At 42.6% G+C, this 25,518-nt stretch overlaps 1 protein-coding gene across 3 annotated transcripts in view; it reads right to left on the bottom strand.

Annotated features, from left to right (window-relative positions):
• Nucleotides 1-25,518, bottom strand: part of mtss1 (MTSS I-BAR domain containing 1) — a 128,092-nt gene that overhangs the window by 20,330 nt on the left and 82,244 nt on the right. For all 3 annotated transcript variants that reach the window (XM_023983855.1, XM_023983864.1, XM_070444659.1), the window contains exon 7: nucleotides 8,184-8,341. In XM_023983855.1, coding sequence (XP_023839623.1) covers nucleotides 8,184-8,341 — 158 coding nt within the window. The remainder of the gene's footprint in view (nucleotides 1-8,183; nucleotides 8,342-25,518) is intronic.

Here is a 25,518-nt window from a genome sequence, read left to right as displayed (position 1 = left end):
AGTGAAATAATCTGTCGGTAAACAATTTATGGAAAAATGACTTGTGTCATGCACAAAGTAGATGTCCTAACCGACTTGCCAAAACTATAGTTTGTTAAAACCGCTTAGTGATCCCTTAACGCGCCAATCCCGTTAGCGGGATAGATTTGACAACATCTGGTGAAATTGCAGATCGCCAAATTCAAACTACAGAAATATTCAACATTCACGAAAATATAAGTGTAATACATCAAAATAAAGCTTAACTTCTTGTTAATCCAGCCGCTGTGTCAGATTTCAGAAAGGCTTTACGGCGAAAGCACACCATGTGATTATCTGAGGACAGCGCCCCGCATTCAAAACACATGAAAATCATTTTTCAACCAGGCAGGTGCGACACAAAAGTCGCACCTAATAAATGCCTTACCTTTGAAGATCTTTTTGCAATCCCAAATGTCTCAGTGACACAATGAATGGTCGTTTTGTTCGATAAATTCCTTCTTTATATCCCCAAAATGTCCATTTATTTGGTGCATTTGATTCAGAAATACACCGGTTCCAACTCGCCCAACATGACTATAAAGTATCTAATAAATTACCTGTAAACTTGGTCCAAACATTTCAAACAACGTTCCTAATCCAACCTCAGGTACCCTAAAATGTAAATAATCTATCAAATTTAAGAATGGATAAAGAGTTTCCAATACCGAAGAAAAACAACCCAGAGCGCGCTCCTGTTCACACACAACAAAATACTAGAGACCTTCAGAGTGACACGTACAAAGAACAGCACTACTTCTTCATTTCTCAAAAGAAACACATCGACCAATTTCTAAAAACTGTTGACATCTATTGGAAGCCATAGAAAACGCAATCTGGGCCCTAATAAATCAGGTTCCCATAGAAAAACATTGGAAAACACAATGACCTCAAAACATATTTTCCCTGGATGGATTGTGCTCGGGGTTTCGCCTGCCAAATCAGTTTTGTTATATTCACAGACAATATTCTAACAGTTTTAGAAACTTCAGAGTGTTTTCTATCCAAATCTACTAATTATATGCATATCCAAGCTTCTGGGCCTGAGTAACAGGCAGCTTACTTTGGGCACGCTTTTCATCCAGACGTGAAAATACTGCCCCCTATCCCTAAGAAGTTTTAACAAGAAATTTGCAGAGGTTGAAAAATTTGTTTTCATGACTCCAACCTAGGTGTATGTAAACTTACGACTTCAACTGTATGTGAATGTGATTTCAGTTATTTTTTTAATATACATTTGCAAAAATGTCTAAATCAATTCTAACGTCACAAAATGTGGAAAAAGTCAAGGGGTCTGAATACTTTCCGAATGCACTGTATATGCCAACAGTGCGTAACATTACCTAATTTATCATAACCATTACAGATAACGAATCCTAATTGCCTCATACAGAACCAGTCAAAAGTTGACACCTACTCATTCAAGGGTTATTCATTTTTACTATTTTCTACATTGTAGAAGAGTGAAGACATCAAAACTATGAAATAACACATATGGAATTATGTAGTAACCAAAAAAGTGTTAAACAAATCAAAATATATTGTATATTTGAGATTCTTCAAGGTAGCCACCTTTTGCCTTGAGGACAAATTTGCACACTCTTGGCATTCTTTCAACCAGCTTCATGAGGTATTCAACTGGAATGCATTTCAATTAACAGGTGTGCTTTATTAAAAGTTCATTTGTGGAATTTCTTTCCTTCGTAATGCATTTGGGCCAATCAGTTATGTTGTGACAAGGTAGGGGTGGTATACTGAAGATTGCCCTATTTGGTAAAAGACCAAGAACAGCTCAAATAAGCAAAGAGAAACGACAGTCCATGATTACTTTAAGACATGAAGGTCAGTCAATCAGTAAAATTTCAAGTGCAGTTGCAAAAACCATCAAGCGCTATGATGAAACTAGATTTCATGAGGACCACCACAGGAAAGGAAGACCCAGAGTTACCTCTGCTGCAGAAGATACGTTCATTAGAGTTACAAGCCTGAGACATTCAAGAAACAGACACCTCACATCATCAACTGTTCAGAGGAGACTGTGTGAATCATGCCTTCATGGTCAAATTGCTGCAAAGAAACCACTACTAAAGGACACCAGTAAGAAGAAGAGACTTGCTTGGGCCAAGAAACACAATCAATGGACATTAGACCAGTGAAAATCTGTCCTTTGGTCTGATGAGTCCAAAATGTTTGGTTCCAACTGCCGTGTCTTTGTGAGACGCAGAGTAGGTGAACAGATGATCTCTGCATGCGTGGTTCCCACCGTGAAGCATGGAGAAGGTGTGATGGTGTGGGGGTGCGTTGCTGGTGATACAGTCAGTGATTTATTTAGAATTCCAGGCACACTTAACCAGCATGGCTACCACAGCATTCTGCAGCGATACGCCATCCCATTTGGAATGCGCTTAGCAGGACTATCATTTGTTTTTCAACAGGACAATGAACCACCACACCTCCAGGTTGTGTCAGAGCTATTTGACCAAGAAGGTGTGTGATGGAGAGCTGCATCAGATGACATGGCCTCCACAATCACCCGACCTCAACCCATTTGAGATGGTTTGGGATGAGTTGGACCGCAGAGTGAAGTAAAAGCAGTGCTCAGCATATGTGGGAAGTCCTTCAAGACTGTTGGAAAAGCATTACAGGTGAAGATGGTTGAGAGAATGCCAAGAGTGTGCAAAGCTGTCATCAACCCCTTGGTTTGTGCTGTGGTGGAGACCTTTGTGGGCTATACTCGGCCTTGTCTCAGGATTGTAAGTTGGTGGTTGAGGATTTCCCTCTAGTGGTGCGGGGGCTGTGCTTTGGCAAAGTGGGTGGGGTTATATCCTTCCTATTTGGCCTGTCCGGGGGTTTCTTCGGATGGGGCCACAGTGTCTCCTGACCGCTCCTGTCTCAGCCTCCAGTATTTATGCTGCAGTAGTTTGTGTCGGGGGGCTAGGGTCAAGTTGGTTACCTGGAGTACTTCTCCTGTCTTATCCAGTGTCCTGTGTGAATTTAAGTATGCTCTCTCTAATTCTCTCGTTCTCTCTTTCTCTCTGAGAACCTGAGCCCTAGGACCATACGTCAGGACTACCGGGCATGATGACACTTGCTGTCCCCAGTCCGCCTGGCCTTGCTGCTATTCCAGTTTCAACTGTTCTGCCTGTGGTTACGGAACCCCTACCTGTCCCAGACCTGCTGTTTTCAACTCTTAATGATCGGCTATGAAAAGCCAACTGAGATTTATTCCTGATTATTATTTGACCATGCTTGTCATTTTGAACATTTGAAAATCTTGGCTCTCTCTAATTTTCTCCTTCTCTCTTTCTTTCTCTCGGAGGACCTGAGCCCTAGGACCATACGTCGGGACTACCGGCCGTGGTGACTCCTTGCTGTCCCCAGTCCGCCTGGCCTTGCTGCTATTCCAGTTTCACACTGTTCTGCCTGCGGTTATGGAACCCTACCTGTCCCAGACCTGCTGTTTTCAAACTCTTAATGATTGGCTATGAAAAGCCAACTGAGATTTATTCCTGATTATTATTTGACCATGCTTGTCATTTATGAACATTTTGAAATCTTGGCTCTCTCTAATTTTCTCCTTCTCTCTTTCTTTCTCTCGGAGGACCTGGCCCCGAGGACCATGCGTCGGGACTGCCGCCGTGGTGACTCCTTGCTGTCCCCAGTCCGCCTGGCCTTGCTGCTATCTCCAGTTTCAGCTGTTCTGCCTGCGGTTATGGAACCGCCACCTGTCCCAGACCTGTTGTTTTTCAACTCTTGATGATCGGCTATGAAAAGCCAACTGAAAATTATTCATGATTTATTATTTGACCATGCTTGTCACTTATGAACATTTTTGAACATCTTGGCATAGTTCTGTTATAATCTCCCACCGGCACAGCCAGAAGAGGACTGGCCACCCCTCATAGCCTGGTTCCTCTCTAGGTTTCTTCCTAGGTTTTGGCCTTTCTAGGGAGTTTTTTCCTAGCCACCGTGCTTCTACACCTGCATTACTAGCTGTTTGGGGTTTTAGGCTGGGTGTCTGTACAGCACTTCGAGATATTAGCTGATGTACGAAGGGCTATATAAAATAAAATTGATTGATTGATTGATCAGGCAAAGGTGGCTACCTTGAATAATCTAAAATCTATGATATTAATTAAAATTCTTGTTAACTACATGATTCCATTTGTGTTATTTCCTAGTTTTTGATGTCTTCACTATTATTCTACAATATAGAAAATTGAAGAAGAAAAAACCAAAAAACCTTAATGACTAGATGTGTCCAAACTTGACTGAAGATCTCGTACAACGCTGTATACTACTCCTTTCACCGAACAGCGCACAACTGGCTCTAACCAGAATAGAAAGATCAGAGGGAGGCCCCGGTGCCAAATTGAGCAAGATGACAAGTACATTAGTGTCTAGTTTGAGAAACAGACGCCTCACAAGTCCTCAACTGGCAGCTTCATTAAATTGTACCGGAAAACACCAGTCTCACGTCTAACAGTGAAGAGACGACTCCGGGATGCTGGCCTTCTAGGCAGAGTTGCAATGAAAAAGCCATATCTCAGACTGGCCAATAAAAAGAAACGATTAAGATGGGCAAAATAACACAGAAACTGTACAGAGGAACTCTGCTTAGAAGGCAAGCATCCCGGAGTACGAGCTCTTCAGTTTCTTGGCAATTTCTCGCATTGAATAGCCTTTATTTCCCAGAACAAGAATAGACTGATGAGTTTCAGAAGAAAGCTATTTGTTTCTGGCCATTTTGAGCCTGTAATCGAACCCACAAATGCTGATGCTCCAGATACTCAACTAGTCTAAAGAAGGACAGTTTTATTGCTTCTTTAATCAGGACACCTGTTTTCACCTGTGCTAACATAATTGCAAAAGGGTTTTCTAATGATCAATTAGCCTTTTAAAATGATAAACTTGGATTAGCTAACAACGTGCCATTGGAACACAGGAGTGATGGTTGCGGATAATGGGCCTCTGTACACCTATGTAGATCCAGCTACAACAGTCATTTACAACATTAACAATGTCTACATTGTATTTCTGATCAATTTTATGTTATTTTAAAAGACATTTATTTTTGCTTTTCTTTCAAAAACAAGGAAAATTCTAAGTGACCCCCAACTTTTGAACAGTAGTTTATGTTTTCTCCGTTTTATTTTTCCTGGTTTTCAAATTGTTTTGTTTTTCCACTCAAAATGATACTTGTTCATAGAGAAACAACGAAAATTGATGTTTTCAGTCCATGTCAATGCATTTGAAGATGTCAAGATGTTTTGTGTAATTCTCCTTTAATTGTGCATATGGCAATTTAAAGATGGACCATGCAGAAATCGCTCCGCCATTTCCTGGTTGCTAAAATTCTAATAGTCTGCCTATTTTCCGTTTTTGTGACAAAACAAGTATAGTGTAGAGAATCATTGTACCATTTAAACCACTGTGAAATATATTTTCCATAACCAAACATATTGTATTATCATCTGTTTGAAGCTGGTGTACAAAACTGAAAGTTATAAACTCAAAAAAATCAAAAAAAGAAAAGCCCTCTCACTGTCAACTGCGTTTATTTTCAGCAAACTTAACATGTGTAAATATTTGTATGAACATAAGACTCAGACATAAACTGAACAAGTTCCACAGACATGTGACTAACAGAAATGTAATAATGTGTCCCTGAACAAAGGGGGGGGGGTCAAAATCAAAAGTAACAGTCAGTATCTGGTGTGGCCACCATAAGTACTTCAGTGCACCGCCTCCTCATCTCATGGTCTGCACCAGATTTGCCAGTCCTTGCTGTGAGATGTTACCCCACTCTTCCACCAAGGCACCTGACAGTTCCCGGACATTTCTGGGGGGGAATGGCCCTAGGCCTCACCCTCCAATCCAACAGGTCCTAGACGTGCTCAATGGGATTGAGATCCGGGCTCTTCGCTGGCCATGGCAGAACACTGACATTCCTGTCTTGCAGGAAATCACGCACAGAACGAGCAGTATGGCTGGTGGCATGGTCATGCTGGAGGGTCATGTCAGGATGAGCCTGCAGGAAGGGAGGAGGATGTCTTCCCTGTAACGCACAGCGTTGCGATTGCCTGCAATGACAACAACCTCAGTCTGATGATGCTGTGACACACCACCCCAGACCATGACGGACCCTCCACCTCCAAATCGATCTCGCTCCAGAGTACAGGCCTCGGTGTAATGCTCATTCCGTCGACGATAAACGCGGAACCGACCATCACCCCTGGTGAGACAAAACCGCGACTCGTCAGTGAAGAGCACTTTTTGCCAGTCCTGTCTGGTCCAGCGACGGTGGGTTTGTGCCCATAGGCGACGATGTTGCCGGTGATGTCTAGTGAGGACCTGCTTCACAACAGGCCTACAAGCCCTCAGTCCAGCCTCTCTCAGCCTATTGCGGACAGTCTGAGCACTGCTTGAGGGATTGTGCATTCCTTGTGTAACTCGGGCAGTTGTTGTTGCCATCCTGTACCTGTCCCACAGGTGTGATGTTCGGATATACCGATCCCGTGCAGGTGTTGTTACATGTGGTCTGCCACTGCGAGGACAATCAGCTGTCCGTCCTGTCTCCCTGGAGCACTGTCTTAGGCATCTCACAGTACGGACATTGCAATTTATTGCCCTGGCCACATCGGCAGTCCTCATGCCTCCTTGTAGCATGCCTAAGGCACGTTCACGCAGATGAGCAGGGACCCTGGGTATCTTTCTTTTGGTGTTTTTCAGAATCAGTAGAAAGGCCTCTTTAGTGTCCTAGGTTTACATAACTGTGACCTTAATTGCCTACCGTCTGTAAGCTGTTAGTGTCTTAACGACCGTTCCACAGGTGCATGTTCATTAATTGTTTATAGTTCATTGAACAAGCATGGGAAACGGTGTTAAAACCATTTACAATGAAGAACTGTGAAGTTATTTGTAATTTTACAAATTATCATTTAAAGACAGGGTCCTGAAAAAGGGTTTCTTTTTTTGCTGAGTTTACATGCAAAATCTAAACTTAAAAATTGGAAGCATAGAAATAGAGTTTACAGAACAGATCTACTGCTTCTTAGACTTGCTTTCAATGAGAATGATAGATCTATAATAACTCATGTGTATATAAATGTTGTGGGGTTGCCCAAAAAGTTACATATTGCAGCTTTAATTATGCATCTAGTGAGTAACTGGGCCGGTCTAGTGATGGTTTTATACTGCTGCTGCTCATTTCATGGCAAAGTTTGCCAATTCATTATTAATGATATACTTCTGCCAGGTAAGCCATCTTTGCAATTAACATTTAAAGGAGGTTTTGGGGTAAGTATTTCTGTCAACCCAAAACACTTAACAAATCAACTGGCTACACACGGAGTGATGGAAAAGTGTGCACACCACACAGACAGGAGCAATATTGCAGATAATTGGCAGATATTGTGTTAGCAGATATTGTGTTAGGCTTAAAAAGCCAAACTTAACAGGGTTTTGATAATGTCAATGTTGAGTTGATTAGATAGTAGCTGGGAGCTTGTGGTGTCTGATACTTGTGAGATTTGATACTTGTGAGATTTGTCCATGACAGTTTTGTGTTGGAAAACGTGAAAATTGCATGTACTTTCAGAATTGTTTGGCAAGCTACTCATAGGTGGGCTGCGAGCTACTGGCTATACAATTCTAAATGGCACTAGCAGATTGCAAAGTAGGGTTGTCACAAGTTACCACAGACACAGTCATAAACCCTGCCTATTTTTCTTAAAATTTGATTTTAAAACGAACCCTTTACCACAATGCTAACCTTATGCCTAACCTTAAAAGAGCATTCATTTTTTTATATCATCAATTTTGACTTTGTGGCAGTGGTAACTAGTGACAACCGCAAAGTAGCCTAAGCGGAATATAGATGGCACAATTATTCCAAAACTGCAGCTCGTTGTTTGAACACATACTGCATTTCTCTACTTCAGTAAACTTTGAACTGTGATAAAACTGGTGTCTTTTGGCAAGGAATTTAGCTTGTGTATCCCATCAGATACGTTTTTAATAGGCATTTATTTCTGTAGGCCTAACGGGAGCTTGTGTGCGCACTCAGCACGCGTGTGTAGAGGGAGCGGTCCGAACACAATTGAGTGAGCGAGGCACAGAGGGGAAAGTGAATTTAGGGAGAAGAACAGTGTGATGCTACTCACCAGCATGGGTTTGAGCATGCTGACAAAGGAGCAGTAGCGGCCCCTCTCCTCGATGAGCGCACGGCACGCGGCTCTCTTCTCAGTCTCTTCCAGCACAGCATAGCGCACGTTCACATCCTGCAGGGCGCTGTCCAACTGCCCGCGCACCTCGTCCTTCCCTGGGGAAGCATAGGGCGGAACCAAAGATGTCAGGCAAAGCAGAGGGCTACAAGACAGGCACACAAAGCCAGTGGGCTACTATAGCAAGTCAACAAACCCAGGATAGAAAACGATGCCCCATGCCCGAAACACATTTGTTGGGAGGGGGGCCAATCTGTCCTCACAACTTATTGAATAATATACAAATATTTTGAGACCAACTTTCCTTCCCTTTCTAATTGCAGTCTTATTTCCCCCCAAACCTTTAAAGTAAAATTCAGACCACGATTGAGGAACTGTAAAAAGAGGCGAGCCATATAGTAGAGTGGCTGCCATAACATACTTTACCCACCAGATGGAAGTATAACATTGCTATTTCCCAGCGGGTGTAGAGAGTCTAAATAAAGAGGTTACCACACCAGCGTCGTTACAGCCTCCTCTCCTCCTCAGCTGTTATGTCAGCGTGCTCTCTGGGGAGACGCATGCTGCAGGCCTGTCAAGAGGTGGTGGACACTGGTATTTGGGTTCACTGGGCCAGAGTGAAGGCCAACAGCGTGCAGCATGAATGCTGTGTGTGTGTTGAATAATGCTGTGTGTGGTATGCAGGGGTCTTTAAAGAGACAAGAGGGGGGGTGTGCCTGCCTACTCATCTTAGTTCAGCTGCCATGGAAAGAGGTTCCACATACAGTTGGCTGACACACACACACACACACACCTTAATACCTCAAACACACACCTGTAATGCCTAACAAACACACACGCATGCACTTACCAATTACATAACACACATCTACACAGTATAACACACACACACACACACACAATACGCTAACTGAATCCACTTGGAGATTTCAAAGCTGTTGGAAAGAGGGACCATCAGAGCCCTCAAAAGCATTTTGAAGAAGATGGGAGGCTTTCATAAGTTTGTTGTTCCTTGCTGAAAAATTAAAAGGTGTTGTAGCAAACAAGTCTTTGGTTATCTAGGCAACCGAAGAGGATGGCTGACGTTTTACATGCCCGTAACCATTGTGCTATTTTGTTCGTTGTTCTGCGTTGTTTGTAACTTATTTTGTACATAATGTGGTTGCTACCATCTCTTATGACCGAAAATAACTTCTGGACATCAGAACTGGGATTACTCAACACGAACTTGGAAGAAGCTTTTTCCTTTAACGAGTCGGACGAGAAAGATATACTGCTCTCCTGGGAACAGGCCAAGATCCCCATCATTTACCTGAAGAAAAGAAGGAGGAAAAGAGGATGCAGATCGGGCTGCCTTTTGAAAATCCGCAGGCGAGCGAGTAAACTCCCACTGCCATCAAATCTACTTGCAAACATGCAATCATTGGAAAATAAAATTGATGGCCTACGACTATGATTATCCTACCATCGGGACATTAAGAACTGTAATATTTTATGTTTCACCGAGTCGTGGCTGAACGACGATACGGATGATATAGAGCTGGAGCGATTTTCAATAAACCGGCAGAACAGAGAAGCTACGTCTGGTAAGACGAGGGGTGGGGGTGTGTGTCTTTGTCAATAACAGCTGGTGCGCGATGTCTAATATTTAAGTCTCAAGGTATTTCTCGCCTGAGGTAGAGCGTCTTATGAAAAGCTATAGACCACACTATCTACCAAGATAGTTTATCTATATTACTCGTACCATCGAGAGTATCCTGACAGGTTGCATCACCGCCCGGTATGGCAACTGCTCGGCGCTACAGAGGCCATTTTGGCTGTAGTGTTTATACTATTCAAAATTGTAAATTTTATTTACGTATTAGGGTACCTGAGGTTTGATTCTAAACATTGTTTAAATTGTTTGGAGAAGTTTATTGGTAACGTTTGGGATTCATTTTGTATGCATTTTGAAGGAGGGAAACCAGTGGATTATTGAATGAAGCGCGCCAGCTAAACTGAGTTTTGGGGATATAAAGGACATTATCGACCAAAAAGGACAATTTTTGATGTAGCTGGGACCTTTTGGAGTGCCAACAGAAGAAGATCTTCAAAGGTAAGGCATTTATTATATCGCTATTTCTGACTTTCGTGGCGCACCTGCCTGGTTGAAAAATGTTTTTCATGCTTTTGGAGGCGGGGCGCTGTCCTCAGATAATCGCATGGTGTGCTTTCGCCGTAAAGCCTTTTTGAAATCTGACACAGCGGCTGGATTAACTTCTCTAGGATAGGGGGCAGCATTTTCACTTTTGGATAAATAACGTGCCCAATTTCAACTTCCTTCTACTCATCCCCAGAATATAAAATATGCATAATATTAGTAGATTTGGATAGAAAACACTCTGAAGTTTCTAAAACTGTTTGAATCATGTCTATGAACACAGAACTTATGTAGCAGGCAAAACCCAGAGGACTAACCATTCAGATTTCTTTTTTTTTTGTTGAGGTCACCGTCTGTTCAATGAGTTTTCATTGGGATACCAGATTTCTAATCAACCTGTTTGCAGTTCCTACCGCTTCCACTGGATGTCACCAGTCTTTGGAAATAGGTTGAGGTTATTCCTTTCTGCAATGAAGAAGAACGGCCATCTGGAATCAGTGTAACGTTATGTGTACTGTTTGAGAGTTGCGCAAGACTAGAAAAGTATCGTTAGTTTGTTGTCATCCTGTATTGAAAACAGATGGACCCGTCTTCAATTTGATCGATTATTAACGTTTACAAATACCTTAAGTTGTATTACAAAAGTAGTTTGAAATGTTTTGGCAAAGTTTAGAGGTAATTGAGATATTTTGTAGTGACGTTGCGCAAATTGGAAGCTGTTTTTCTCTGGATCAAACGCGCCAAATAAATGGACATTTTGGACATATATGGACAGAATTAATCGAACAAAATGACCATTTGTGATGTTTATGGGACATATTGGAGTGCCAACAAAAGAAATTCGTCAAAGGTAAGGCATGATTTATATTTTATTTCTGCGTTTTGTGTTGCGCCTGCAGGGTTGAAATATGCGACACTCTCTTTGTTTACTGTTGTGCTATCATCAGATAATAGCATCTTATGCTTTCCCCGAAAAGCCTTTTTGAAATCTGACATGTTGGCTGGATTCACAACGAGTGTAGCTTTAATTTGGTATCTTATACACAAGCGTCCCACATATCCCAGAGAGGTTAACAAGAAGTTAAGCTTTATTTTGATGTATGACACTTGTATTTTCATGAATGTTAAATATTTATATTTCTGTATTTTGAATTTCGCACTCAACGGATGTTGAGTTTCAACGGATGTTGAATTTCAACGGATGTTGTCGAGGTGGGTCGCTAGCGGAATGCCTGCGCCAGAAAGGTTAAGGTCTACACTTGTTGCATTCACCCCCCACAATGCAGCAGCAGCACAAGACAGAAATAGAATGAATAGAACAGGTTTGGTACCTTGCCAATTTGACTGGTAAACTCATGGGTACACTTGCAATGGATTCCTGGTATTGTGATGTAATATTTCCATGATAATGTAGAATGTTCATTCAAATTATGTTAACCGATGTGGCTCATGCAATGGAAAGCATTTTTTGTAATGTCAGTTGAGGTGAATCATCAAATCACAGCACATATTGATGGGTACACTTCCTGCTTTTACCTTCTGCTTTGTTCCTATGGGTACACTCACAATGGCCACCAGTTCAACCATTATGCCACCATTGATTTGAATGGGGATGGCACCTTCTATTCAATCTATTTCTATGGCAGCAACTTATTATGGAGACTGCTGTCATTTGGGCTGGCCGTCATCCAAAATTCCATGACCATCACAGCCCTATTCACTTAGCAAGAAGACACCGACAAAGAGGGTCACCTCACTACTAGTCCTTAGGAAACTATATTGTATTGTTTTATGCATCATTTCTTACATTGTTTGCAATTTGCCTATACCACCCCAATAGGTCCACAGACGATGTAATTGCCATCACACTGCCCTATCCCATCTGGAAAAGAGGAATACCTATGTAAGAATTATGTTCATTGACTACAGCTCAGTATTCAACACCATAGTACCCTCCAAGCTCATCATTAAGCTTGAGGCCCTGGGTTTCAACCCCACCCTGTGCAATTGGGTCCTGGAGTTCCTGACGGGCCGCCCCCAGGTTGTGAAGGTACGAAACAACATCTCCACTTCGCTGATCCTCAACATTGGGGCCCCACAAGGGTGCGTTCTCAGCCCACTTCTGTACTCCCCGTTTACCCATGACTGCGTGGCCATGCACGCCTCCAACTCAATCATCAAGTTTGCAGACGACACTACAGTGGTAGGCTTGATTATCAACAACGACGAGACAGCCTACAGGGAGGAGGTGAGGGCACTCGGAGTGTGGTGTCAGGAAAAAAACCTCACTCAACGTCAACAAAACAAGATGATCGTGGACTTCAGGAAACAGCAAAGGGAGCACCCCCTTATCCACATCGACAGGACAGCAGTGGAGAAGGTGTTAAGTTCCTCAGTGTACATATCACAAACAATCTGAAATGGTCCACGCACACAGACAGTGTGGTGAAGAAGGCGCAACAGTGCCTCTTCAACCTCAGGAGGCTGAAAAAAATGTAGCTCGTCACCGAAAACCCTCACTAACTTTTACAGGTGCACAATTGAGAGCATCTGTCGGGCTGTATCACCGCCTGGCACGGCAACTGCACCGCCCACAACCACAGGGCTCTCCAGAGGGTGGTGTGGTCTGCACAACGTATCACTGGGGGAAAACTACCTGGCCTCCAGGACACCTATAGCACCCGATGTCACAGAAGGTCAAAAAAAATCAAGGACAATAACCACCCGAGTCACTGCCTGTTCGCCCCGCTTCCATCCAGATGGCGAGGTCCGTACAGGTGCATCAAAGCTGGGACAGAGATACAAGCTGTTTTTCAATCTCAAGGCCAGCAGATTGTTAAACAACCAGCAATAGCACAGAGGTGGCTGCCTACCTACAGACTTGATATCATTGGCTAATTTAATAAATGGAACACTAGTCACTTTAATGTTTACGTATCTCACATTGCTCACCTCATATATATATATATATATACTGTATACTTCACTATCTATTCTTTCCTATCTTTGACACTCTCACTGCTCATCCATATATTTTATACTTATATATAGCCAGCTTTTGGGTCGGCTTCTGGAATCAGTTCAAATGCAGTAAGTAGCCTAGTGGTTAGAGCGTTGGGCCAGTAACCGACAGGCTGCTAGATCAAATCTCCGAGCTGACAAGGTAAAAATCTGTCGTTCTGCCCCGGAACAAGGCAGTTAACCTACTGTTCCTAGTCCGTCATTGTAAATAAAAACTTGTTCTTAACTGACTTTCCTAATTAAATAAAGGTTAATTGTTGGAAACTAATGAACACGACCCTGGTAATGGGATGCAGGATAGCATTTATTAGTCAAACTTAGTAGAAACTAGTGATAGGGGAAATGTTTATCTACTGTAGGTAGCGTTAACTAGCTCTATAGAGCCCAGTAGATGTGTCATAATACCCATACAACCTAGCAGTCAAAAAAGGAAATGGTTTCAATCATGTTTCATTTTTTTTTTTTAAACACTTCAAATAAGGGCTGTGTTTCGTGTAGGCTAACCCTGGTGTGACACTTTGATAACCATGTAAATGTCTTTCGGACAAGGTAACTTATCTTTCATAATAGTTTGTAGGCCAAACTGTTCAGACACTGCAGACGATTTTGTGAGAAAACCGATTTTCAGGATGCATTCGGAAAGTATTCGGACCCCTAAAAATGTAGTTAGGTTACAGCTTTATTCTAAAATTGATGAAATTTTCCCCCCTCAATCTACACACAATATCCCATAATGACAAAGCGGAAACAGCTTTTTAGAAAGGTTTGCAAATGTATTACAATTGTTTTATTTTTATAAAAAATATATACATACATATACATATATATCTTTTTTACATAAGTATTCAGACCCTTTGCTATGAGACCCGAAATTGAGCTCAGGTGCATCCCGTTTTCATTGATCATTGAGATGTTTCTACAATTTGATTGGAGTCCACCTGTGGTAAATTCAATTGATTGGACATGATTTGTAAAGGCACACACCTGTCTATATAAGGTTGATAGTGCATGTCGAAGGAATTGTCCGTAGAGCTCAGAGACAGGATTGTGTCGAGGCACAGATCTGGGAAAGCGTTCCAAAACATTTCTGCAGCATTGAAGGTCCCCAAGAACACAGTGGCCTCCATCATTATTAAATGGAAGAAGTTTTGAACTACCAAGACTCATCCAAGAGCTGGCCATCAGGGAGGTGACCAAGAACCCAATGGTCACTCTGACAGACCTCCTTTGTTCCTCTGTGGAGATGGGAGAAACTTCCTGAAGGACAACCACCTCAGCAGCACTCCACCCATCAGGCCTTTATGGTAGAGTGGCCAGACTGAAGCCACACCTCAGTAAAGGTCCCATGACAGCCCGCTTGGAGTTTGCCAAAAGAAACAAGATTCTCTGGTCTGATGGAACCAACTCTTGATGCTTGGCATTCAGGCCAAAGTCTGGAGGAAACCTGACACCATACCTACGGTGGAGCACGGTGGTGGCAGCATCATGTGGTAGGATGTTTTTCAGCGGCAGGGTATGGGAGACTAGTCGGGATCGAGGGAAAGATGAACAGAGTAAAGTACAGAGAGATTCTTAATGAAAACCTGCTCCAGAGCGCTCAGGACCTCAGACTGGGGCGAAGGTTCAACTTTGAAACAGGGCAACAACATTAAGCACACAGCAAAGACAAAGCAGGAGTGGCTTCTGGACAAGTCTCTGAATGTCCTTGAGTTGCCCAGTCAGAGCCCGGACTTGAACCGGATCAAACATCTCTGCAGAGACCTGAAAATAGCTGTGCAGCAACGCTACCCATCCAACCTGACAGAGCTTGAGAGCATCTGCAGAGAAGAATGGAAGACACTTCCCAAATACAGGTGTTCCAAGCTTGTAGCGTCATACCCAATAACATTCGAGGCTGTAATCGCTGCCAAAGGTGCTTTAGCTCCCTAGCTAACGTTACATGTCTGACATTATTTGTATCCCAGAACCGTTTGCTTTGCTAGTTAGAGCCTAATGTTAGCTAGCTAACATTGAATCTGGTTGGTCAGCTCCCAGCAGATTCATGCAGGGTAGTAACAACATGATTTGGCACCATGTTCATTGTTGTTTAAATAGCTAATGTTAGCTGGCTGGCTCATTAGCTAACATCACATGTGTGATCTTACATGTTTACCTAGCTAGGTTCATTGTTTACCAAGCTAGCTACGTCTTAAACTAAAGTGTACAACACTGTTGAATTTGGCCGGTGTCAGTAAACGTTGGCAAAAAAGCATAATGAAATTGTTGCCAGCCGAGCTGGTTAGGCTGTTTTCATGTTATCCAGAGGTAAACAAATCATCGGCCAGAGCATCAAATGTGGGCTCTGAACACTCCGAGAGCAAAATGAGATGGGTGGGGCTAAAGCTTAAGAGGGTGTGAACAATGCTGAATGGGTGTAGACAAAGAAGAGCTCTTCACTAGATACCAAAACATTCAAAGGCCATATTCTCACAAGTTTACAAGTTAAACTTTCAAAGCAGAATTACTTTTCCATTGTTCCTCAAAAATGTGGTGTATGATATACCATTTTGTAGCTCTGTCTATACTTTTATCCAATGTAAAAAACACAATTTCAAATTTTGATACGTAAGACCAAATCCAGGTGGTGAGTCACATATTGGAAACCATCTCGTCCAAAAAGTTGACCCAAGTTTGCCAAAAAACACCTGGAAGCACATGGATAATCATCAAGACTCTTGGAAGAATGTTCTATGGACAGTTGAGTCAAAAGTATAACTTTTTGGACGACATGGGTCCCATTATGCCTGGTAAAAACCAAACCCTGCATTCCACAGTAAGAACCTCCTACCAACTGCCAAAACTCAGGTATTTTTTAACCTATAGCTTGTTCTCCATCTGTTTAAATAGCGAGCCAACATGTTTTCAGCAATTCTATTTCCCTGACTGACCAAAGCTTGCCATCTCTCATGATCTCTCTTATTTCCCTGCAGCAGAAACCATGAGCAATATGTTTGTAACATCAAATCACCAAAAAAACGTTAAAAAAATAAAAATACATAGACACCTAAGTTTCGTGAGGTCCCTGGCAATTCCCAGCCCTAGAAGAAACCAGGTTCTGATATTATTTAGGACCTTGTTTAGCAACCTAAAGGCCCTTCGGCCCAACCAGTTGCCATGTGAAGAGAGTATATGCCATCACATGACAGACCGCTTCTGAGGGAGGGAAGAAAAAAAATACTTCTTTCCCCTTTCTAGCCATGCCATCCAAAACTGGTCTTCTGAATATTTCCCGTTTCTCTTTAGTTCAAATAAGAAAGCGTTCGGCTGGAGACCTGGCCTGCGTTTAAAATGGCACCCTATTCCCTATATACAGAAGTGTACTATTTTTGACCAGAGCCCTATGGGTCCTGGTCAAAAGTACTGTACTACATAGGGAATAGTGTGCCATTTGGTATCTCCAATTGAGAAGAGCCTTTTGCTGTGCCATGCTGGCTGGAAGAATGTATAGCCAATACAGAAAACTGTTCTGGATGCTAATCCATGTTGTGCTGCTACACAATCGTAATGGAATAGGGTGTCATTTGGGGGGGACACTTTATCTGAGAGCCATGAAGGTAAATCAGGGTTAAGGCGCTGGGATGGATTGCACTCTCCAGAGGAGAGATACAGTCAGCTGCCCATGTTTATTTACGGCTGGGTCTTGTGTTGGGGATGTGAGGGATTTTAAACAAGGAAAGGAAGAGAGAGAGACAGAGAGCAAATGGTGGAAATGGAGAGAGATGAAAAAGAGAGAGTATATGTAAGTCCCAGAGAGTGGTGTTCAGACAGTGTACCTGGGATAATACTGTCCTGATCAGAAACCTATTTCCCGGTTGTTCCCAAAATGCTTGGTCTTTGTGAGACCTTGGGTGCGTATTCAGATTTTCGATCCAGCTCTTCAGCCGTGATGGAAGTTGACAATATTTACTCTTGCATGATGTTTCAGTGAATAATGTCCAATGAAAACATAGGCTTTTTTTGATAAATAGTAGAGTGCCATATTGACAGCTGGAGTGTGATTGTATTCTCATGGGGACTTTCAAGAGTATGTTTGTGATGGGTCTCCAAAGTTAACTGGAACAAATGTTACGTTAACATGCTTCTATTAAACCAACACGCTTCTAAAAACCCTTTACACTCGTACTGTATACTGTTTGATAATAGCAGATTTGAACAGGTAAGTGCCTAAATTGGAACGCAGTGGCTGTACAACAACATGCTATAAATAACGTCAGAGCTCATCTTCTCTTCACAGAGCTGTATGGGTTTTGACTGACAGCCACCCGAATGCACTCACAACTCCATTCTATGCGCATCAAAATAACGATCCGTTTCTCTGAATTGCCACATGAAAGCCTAACATGCTGACCAAACCGGACCCTCGCGTTATTTTACCTGAAATGCATAAGGTCCTCTATTCCGACAATTAATTCACAGATAAAAGGGAAAACCGAGTTTGTTTCTAGTAATCTCTCCTCCTTCAGTCGTCTGCTTCGGACTTTATATGACGGTTGGCAACCAACTTTAAGGTGCATTACCACCACCACCAACAACTGGACTGGAGTGTGGACTTGAGTTAATCTTTCAAATCACCCACTTGGGTATATCCTCCTAAAAACCAATGAGGAGATGGAAGAGGCGGGACTTGCAGCGCGTCTAAAATAGAACTGTTCTATTTTAGCACCTGGCTACGTAGACGCTCGCGAGCAGTTTGGATGAAATTAGTGAATAACATACATGTGTACATTTTATTTTGCAACACTTGCGCATGAATTCCTGCCCCAGAACCAGTTCCTGTCACAGGGCACCAGCTGTAGATCTGAACCAGACCTCTGCCCACTGCCAGTCAGGCTGCAGGGCTTACTAGGTCAACTGATCCCTGGCACCCTTTAAAATATACACTGCTCAAAAAAATAAAGGGAACACTTAAACAACACAATGTAACTCCAAGTCAATCACACTTCTATGAAATCAAACTGTCCACTTAGGAAGCAACACTGATTGACAATAAATTTCACATGCTGTTGTGCAAATGGAATAGACAAAAGGTGGAAATTATAGGCAATTAGCAAGACACCCCCAAAAAAGGAGTGATTCTGCAGTTGTTGGCCTGTCTCTTATACACATCTAGATGTGTATAAGAGACAGCTCCTTGACCATGACTGACCCACCGCCAAACCGGTCATGCTGGAGGATGTTGCAGGCAGCAGAACATTCTCCACGGCGTCTCCAGACTCTGTCACGTCTGTCACATGTGCTCATGTGCTCAGTGTGAACCTGCTTTCATCTGTGAAGAGCACAGGGCGCCATCTGTTTCTGACCGTTTGAGCAGACACATGCACATTTGTGGCCTGCTGGAGGTCATTTTGCAGGGCTCTGGCAGTGCACCTCCTTGCACAAAGGCGGAGGTAGCGGTCCTGCTGCTGGGTTGTTGCCCTCCTACGGCCTCCTCCACGTCTCCTGATGTACTGGCCTGTCTCCTGGTAGCGCCTCCATGCTCTGGACACTACGCTGACAGACACAGCAAACCTTTTTGCCACAGCTCGCATTGATGTGCCATCCTGGATGAACTGCACTACCTGAGCCACTTGTGTGGGTTGTAGACTCCGTCTCATGCTACCACTAGAGTGAGAGCACCGCCAGCATTCAAAAGTGACCAAAACATCAGCCAGGAAGCATAGGAACTGAGAAGTGGTCTGTGGTCACCACCTGCAGAATCACTCCTTTATTGGGGGTGTCTTGCTAATTGCCTATAATTTCCACCTTTTGTCTATTCCATTTGCACAACAGCATGTGAAATTTATTGTCAATCAGTGTTGCTTCCTAAGTGGACAGTTTGATTTCACAGAAGTGTGATTGACTTGGAGTTACATTGTGTTGTTTAGGTGTTCCCTCTTATACACATCTAGATGTGTATAAGAGTGATGTACTGGCCTGTCTCCTGGTAGCGCCTCCATGCTCTGGACACTACGCTGACAGACACAGCAAACCTTTTTGCCACAGCTCGCATTGATGTGCCATCCTGGATGAACTGCACTACCTGAGCCACTTGTGTGGGTTGTAGACTCCGTCTCATGCTACCATTAGAGTGAGAGCACCGCCAGCATTCAAAAGTGACCAAAACATCAGCCAGGAAGCATAGGAACTGAGAAGTGGTCTGTGGTCACCACCTGCAGAATCACTCCTTTTTGGGGGGTGTCTTGCTAATTGCCTATAATTTCCACCTTTTGTCTATTCCATTTGCACAACAGCATGTGAAATGTATTGTCAATCAGTGTTGCTTCCTAAGTGGACAGTTTGATTTCACAGAAGTGTGATTGACTTGGAGTTACATTGTGTTGTTTAGGTGTTCCCTTTATTTTTTTGAGCAGTGTATATCAGCTGGCAAAAGTGTTTGCAGCAGATAAAGAAGTGCGTTTCTTATCCAATCTACTCATCATATTACGAATAGTAGGCTATCTTACATGCGTCTGCAAATGCGATGATGCATGGAATGCTTTATTATAAAGATGCATTTTTATGGTAAAAGTTTGCTTCCCCAAACTTGAAACTTACGCAAAGCCTATGTATGCCAGGTTGTAAAGCGGATTGGTGTGCTTAATTTCACATAGTATCTCCCCGTTTTAAACCTTGTTATTCTGTTTCGTGCCTACTGAACACAACCCGGGTTAATATGGCTGTGACTTACTCACTCAACATGGGGAAGTTGTCATGAATGGTCCAGGAGTAGCTTATCAGATTTCAAATGGCGAAACAGGTTCAACCATCAAGGGCAGGACCTGTACTGTAAAACCACAGCAGTATGCCTCTGCTCGGCCCCATGATGTTATTCTTCCACCCTCTCACGCAACGCCAGAGACGTTGTTTTAGAGAATTTGGCAGTACGTCCAACCAGCCTCACAACCACAAACTACGTGTGTGGCGTCATGTGGGTTTACTGATGTCAACGTTGTTAAGAGTGCCCCATAGTGGCGGTGGGGTTATGGTATGGGCAGGCATAAACTACAGACAACGAACACAATTGCATTTTATCGATGGCAATTTGAATGCACAGAGATACCGGGATGAGATCCTGAGGCCCACTTGTTGTGCCATTCATTCGTCGCCATCACCTCATGTTTCAGCATGATAATGCACGGCCCCATGTCGCAAGAATCTGTGCACAATTCTTGAAAGCGGAAAATGTCCCAGTTCTTCCATTGCCTGCATACTCACCAGACATGTCACCCATTGAGCATGTATGGGGTGCTTTGGATCGAAGTGTAGGACAGCATGTTCCTGTTCCCGCCAATATCCAGCCACTTCGCACAGACATTGAAGAGTGGGACAACATTCCACAGGCCAAAATCAATGAGGCAAATGTTACCACCATGAGGCAAATGGTGGTAACACCAGATACTGACTGGTTTTCTGATCCACACCCCTATTTTCTTTTTAAGGTACATATATATATATATATATATATATATATATATATATATATATCTCACACTTTATACAATTTTGTGGATTCTGCTATTTCAGCCACACCCGTTGCTGACAGGTGAATACAATTGAGCACACAGCCATGCAATCTCCATAGACAAACATTGACAGTAGAATGGCCCGACTGAAGAGCTCAGATACTTTCAAAGTGGCACCGTCATAGGATGACACCTTTCCAACAAGTCAGTTCGTCAAATTTCTGCCTTGCTAGAGCTGCCCTGGTCAACTAAGTGCTGTTATTGTGAAGTGTAAACATCATGGCGCAACAGCGGTGAAGTGGTAGACCACACAAGCTCACAGAACAGGACCGCCAAGTGATGTAGCGTGTAAAAATCGCATGTCCTCGGTTGCAACACTCTCTACCGAGTTCCAAACTGTGTCGGCAAGCAACGTCAGCACAATAACTGTTCGTCAGGAGCTTCATGAAATGGGTTTCCATAGCCAAGCAACCGCACACAAGACTAAGATCACCATGCGCAATGCCAAGCGTCGACTGGAGTGGTGTAAAGCTCGCCGCCACTGGACTCTGGAGCAGTGGAAACGCATTCTCTGGAGTGATGAATCACGCTTCACCATCTGGCAGTCCGACGGACTAATCTGGGTTTGGTGGATGCCAGGAGAAAGCTACCAGCCCGAAATGCATAGTGGCAACTGTAAAGTTTAGTGGAGGAGATATAATGTTCTGGGGCTGTTTTTCATGATTTAGGCCCCTTAGTTCCAGTGAAGGGAAATCTTAAGACGACAGCATACAATGACATTCTAGACAATTCTGTGATTCCAACGTTGTGGCAAAAGGGGAAGGCCCTTACTTGTTTCAGCATGACAATGCCCCCGTGCATAAAGCGAGGTCCATACAGAAATGGTTTGTCGAGTTCAGTGTGGAAGAACTTGACTGGCCTGCACAGAGTCCTGACCTCAAGCCCATCGAACACCTTTGGGATGAATTGGAACGCCGACAGCGAGCCAGGCCTAATCACACAACATCAGTGCCCAGCCTCACTAATTATCTCGTGGCTGAATGGAAGCAAGTCCCTGCAGCAATTTTCCAACATATAGTGGAAATCCTTCCCAGAAGAGTTGAGGCAGTTATAGCAGCAAAGGTGGGACCAACTCCATATTAATGCCCATGATTTGGGAGATGTTCAAGTGTCCGCATACTTTTGGTCATGTAGTGTATGTGTGACCAACAGATGCATATTCCCAGTCATGTGAAATCCATAGATTTGGGCCTAATGAATTTATTTCAATCAACTGATTTCCTTATAAGAGCTGCAACTCAGTACAATCAGAAATGTTGCATGTTGCATTTTATATTTTTGTTTAGTATAGTTACAAAAGCATGTAAAAATGCTTATATGCTTTAACCCTTTACACTTGTGGGAATTGGCCTATATGGATAGGGCTAAATTGGAATGTTTCTTACAGAATAAATATGAAATGCATAAGCATGGCAGCAATTGAAAGGGAACAGTTTTGAGACCGTGTCCTCAACTTTGGTCTAATCATCTTCCCATAACAGTTCACCTGACTCAAGACTAAATCCAGACATTACAGGTGCAACATAATACAAAACAATGACACGGGTTTGAGTGAGGACTAATTGGTGTCTCCAAGTGGCCACAAACCTCTCCAAAGTCCGCAGTTCCTAAGTCATTTCAATGCACTTTTATGATTCAAAGTAGTCTTCAACAATAAGGTGCTATTTTGAGCACGCCTAGCTGTGTCGTTAAGGAACTAGAGCAAGTACACTTGTAGTTGTTTTTTTGTTTGGAACATTACACTGCATCACCGCCATTATACAATTACTGTTTGCACAATCCAAAAACGGCCCATTTTATAAATTGCAATCGGGGTCAGGTGGGCATTATTTGAAAGCTCGTTATATTGCCAACATGGCTAGCTAAGTTCTAAAATACGATCTTAGTGTTACATGCTGACCACACCGCTCGTGTCGCAAAATACATTTACACATGTTAATCAATCATTGCATCCACACTGCTCGCGCGACTCAGCGAACTTCTGCGTGGCCAGGCGCTAAAATTGAAATAGGTTATATTTGTGATGCTCAACGTGCTGCATGTCCGGCCTCTCCCATCTCCTCATTGGTGTTTAGGAGCATATACCCACGTGGGTGATTGAAAGATGAACTGACGTCCACACACCAGTCGGTTGTAGTATTGCACCGTAAAGTCGGTTGCCAACTGCCATATAAAGTCCAAAGAAGTAAAAAAGAAGCCTGAGGAAGGAGGAGAGATGACAAAACAGTAAACCAAATTAATTTCTCATCTGTGGATTAATTGTCGGAGTAGAGGACCTTGTGCATTTCAGGTAAAATAACAACCCAGTGTTTATATCTAAGGACAAATTAGCTAGCAATAGCAAACTAGCTAGCTAAATTGCCGTGAATGTTTCATGCGTTTCAACCTGTCCCCAAATTAATATAGTTGGTTGGTTCAGAGTTAGTTTTGATATTTCAACCTGTGTCCTGATAACGTCTGATGTGGATGGACAAAATCAACATGCGTGCGAAGGCGCACGCGCGTGCCCCGTCTAGTCAGCATGTTATACTTGCTTGAAGTGTGGGATATGGAAGTCTGGGAACATCAAGAAAGTCTCAACTAGTGCTGCCACACCGGCTGTAACAAGTCAAGACCGCCGTCAAATTCCACATGACCATTTAGTCACGGTAACTAGGCTTCTCCAAAACTGCACTCTGATACCGCTGAGTAGCCTACCAAACTTGCCATCTGCCAGTCGCTAATGGCATGGTACTCAGCGATCTATTGTCCCTCTAATCACTCTGACATCAATGCAATCGGAAATCAAATCAATCACTTCACGAGAGCCCACGAACTCATGTTGCGCAACAATTTTATAGGCTGTGAGAAAACTGTTTTGATGGCCTCTATTAAAAAGAGGATCCCATCAGCTTTCTATAGGCTAGGCCCACTATATATTTTTCTTAACTTCCCAAATATTAAGCACATTGCTTCGCTTTACAATTGGAGTATAGCCTACCTTGCTGGCGTGAAAATGAACCACGGGAAAAGCATCCTCCATGCGCTATGTATTTTTTTCCCCTGCCCATGTTGACAGGTGCACGATAATGGTCCATTCTAAATCAATACTAATTTCACACATACCGTATATTGTTTAGTATATGTAATGACAAGATTAAATTAAGAATAGTTTGATGGATGACAATATCACTTGTGAACAATGTATTATTACTTGTGAAATACTTCAAATCATAGCCGCTCACATCATGTAACCTAGCTCATAGGCCTATATGTTTTGATAAGTTTGTATCACAACTAGTGGCCAAGCTCCAAATGTAGCCTATAGGCCTTGGAACCCCAGGAACACAGAGAGCACATAGCCTACAGAGCCTAGTGAAATGTGTTCTTACAAGCCCAGTCATTGCGCAATCGCATGTGAAAACAGAGTTTAACTTTTACTTGGTACTCATCCCGGATCCGGGAGCACCCCCCACAGTAAAAAAGCTGACTAGCATAGCCTAGCATAGCGTCACAAGTAAATACTAGCATCTAAATATCATTAAATCACAAGTCCAAGACACCAGATGAAAGATACAGATCTTGTGAATCCAGCCATCATTTCTGATTTTTTAAATGTTTTACAGGGAAGACACAATATAGCTAACCACGTTAGCAAAGACCAATGTTTTTTTACTCCACCAGTTTTTTACTCCATCAGTAGCTATCACTAATTCGACTAAATAAAGATATATATAGCCACTAACCAAGAAACAACTTCATAAGATGACAGTCTGATAAATATTTATGGTATAGCATATGTTTTGTTTTAGAAAAATTTGCATTTTTCAGGTATAAATCACAGTTTACCATTGCAGCCACTATCACAAAACTCACCCAAAGCGACTAGAATAACTACAGAGAGCAACGTGTATTACTAATTACTCATCTTAAAACATTTCTGAAAAAATACACAGCGTACAGCAAAATGAAAGCCCAACATCTTGTGAATCCAGACAATATTTCAGATTTTCTAAGTGTTTTACAGCGGAAACACAATATATCGTTATATTAGCATACCACATGAGCTAACATCACCCCAGCATTGATTCAAGGCAAAAGCGCGATAAGGTTATCACCACCAAAATATATTACTTTTTTCACTAACCTTCTCAGAATTCTTCAGATGACAGTCCTGTAACATCATATTACACAATGCATATAGAAGTTTGTTCGAAAATGTGCATATTTAGCATCACAAATCGTGTTATGCTATGTAATCAGTCAAAACATGGCATGCATTCTGGCCAGCGCCATCTTGGAAGGGCACCTAAGTTTACGATTATTTATCGATTAGATTGACAAAAAAAATACAGTTGGACAGCTAATGAAAGATGCATTGGTTATTAATGCAACCGCTGATTTAGATTTAAAAAATTAACGTTACTAGACATACAGTGTGCGTTACAGCCAGACTAGTGCCGCAATAATGGCCGAAAAATGCGTTTACATTTTTCCACATAAATACGGAATAAAATCATAAATAGCTCTTACTTTTGGACGAGCTTCCATCAGAATCTTGGGCAAGGTGTCCTTTTGTCCAAAAGAATCGTTG

This window comes from Salvelinus sp. IW2-2015, linkage group LG1 (assembly GCF_002910315.2).
Source record: "Salvelinus sp. IW2-2015 linkage group LG1, ASM291031v2, whole genome shotgun sequence".
Lineage (NCBI taxonomy): Eukaryota > Metazoa > Chordata > Actinopteri > Salmoniformes > Salmonidae > Salvelinus > Salvelinus sp. IW2-2015.
Note: the sequence above shows the minus strand (reverse complement) of the source record. Positions and strands in the feature narration are given on the sequence as shown.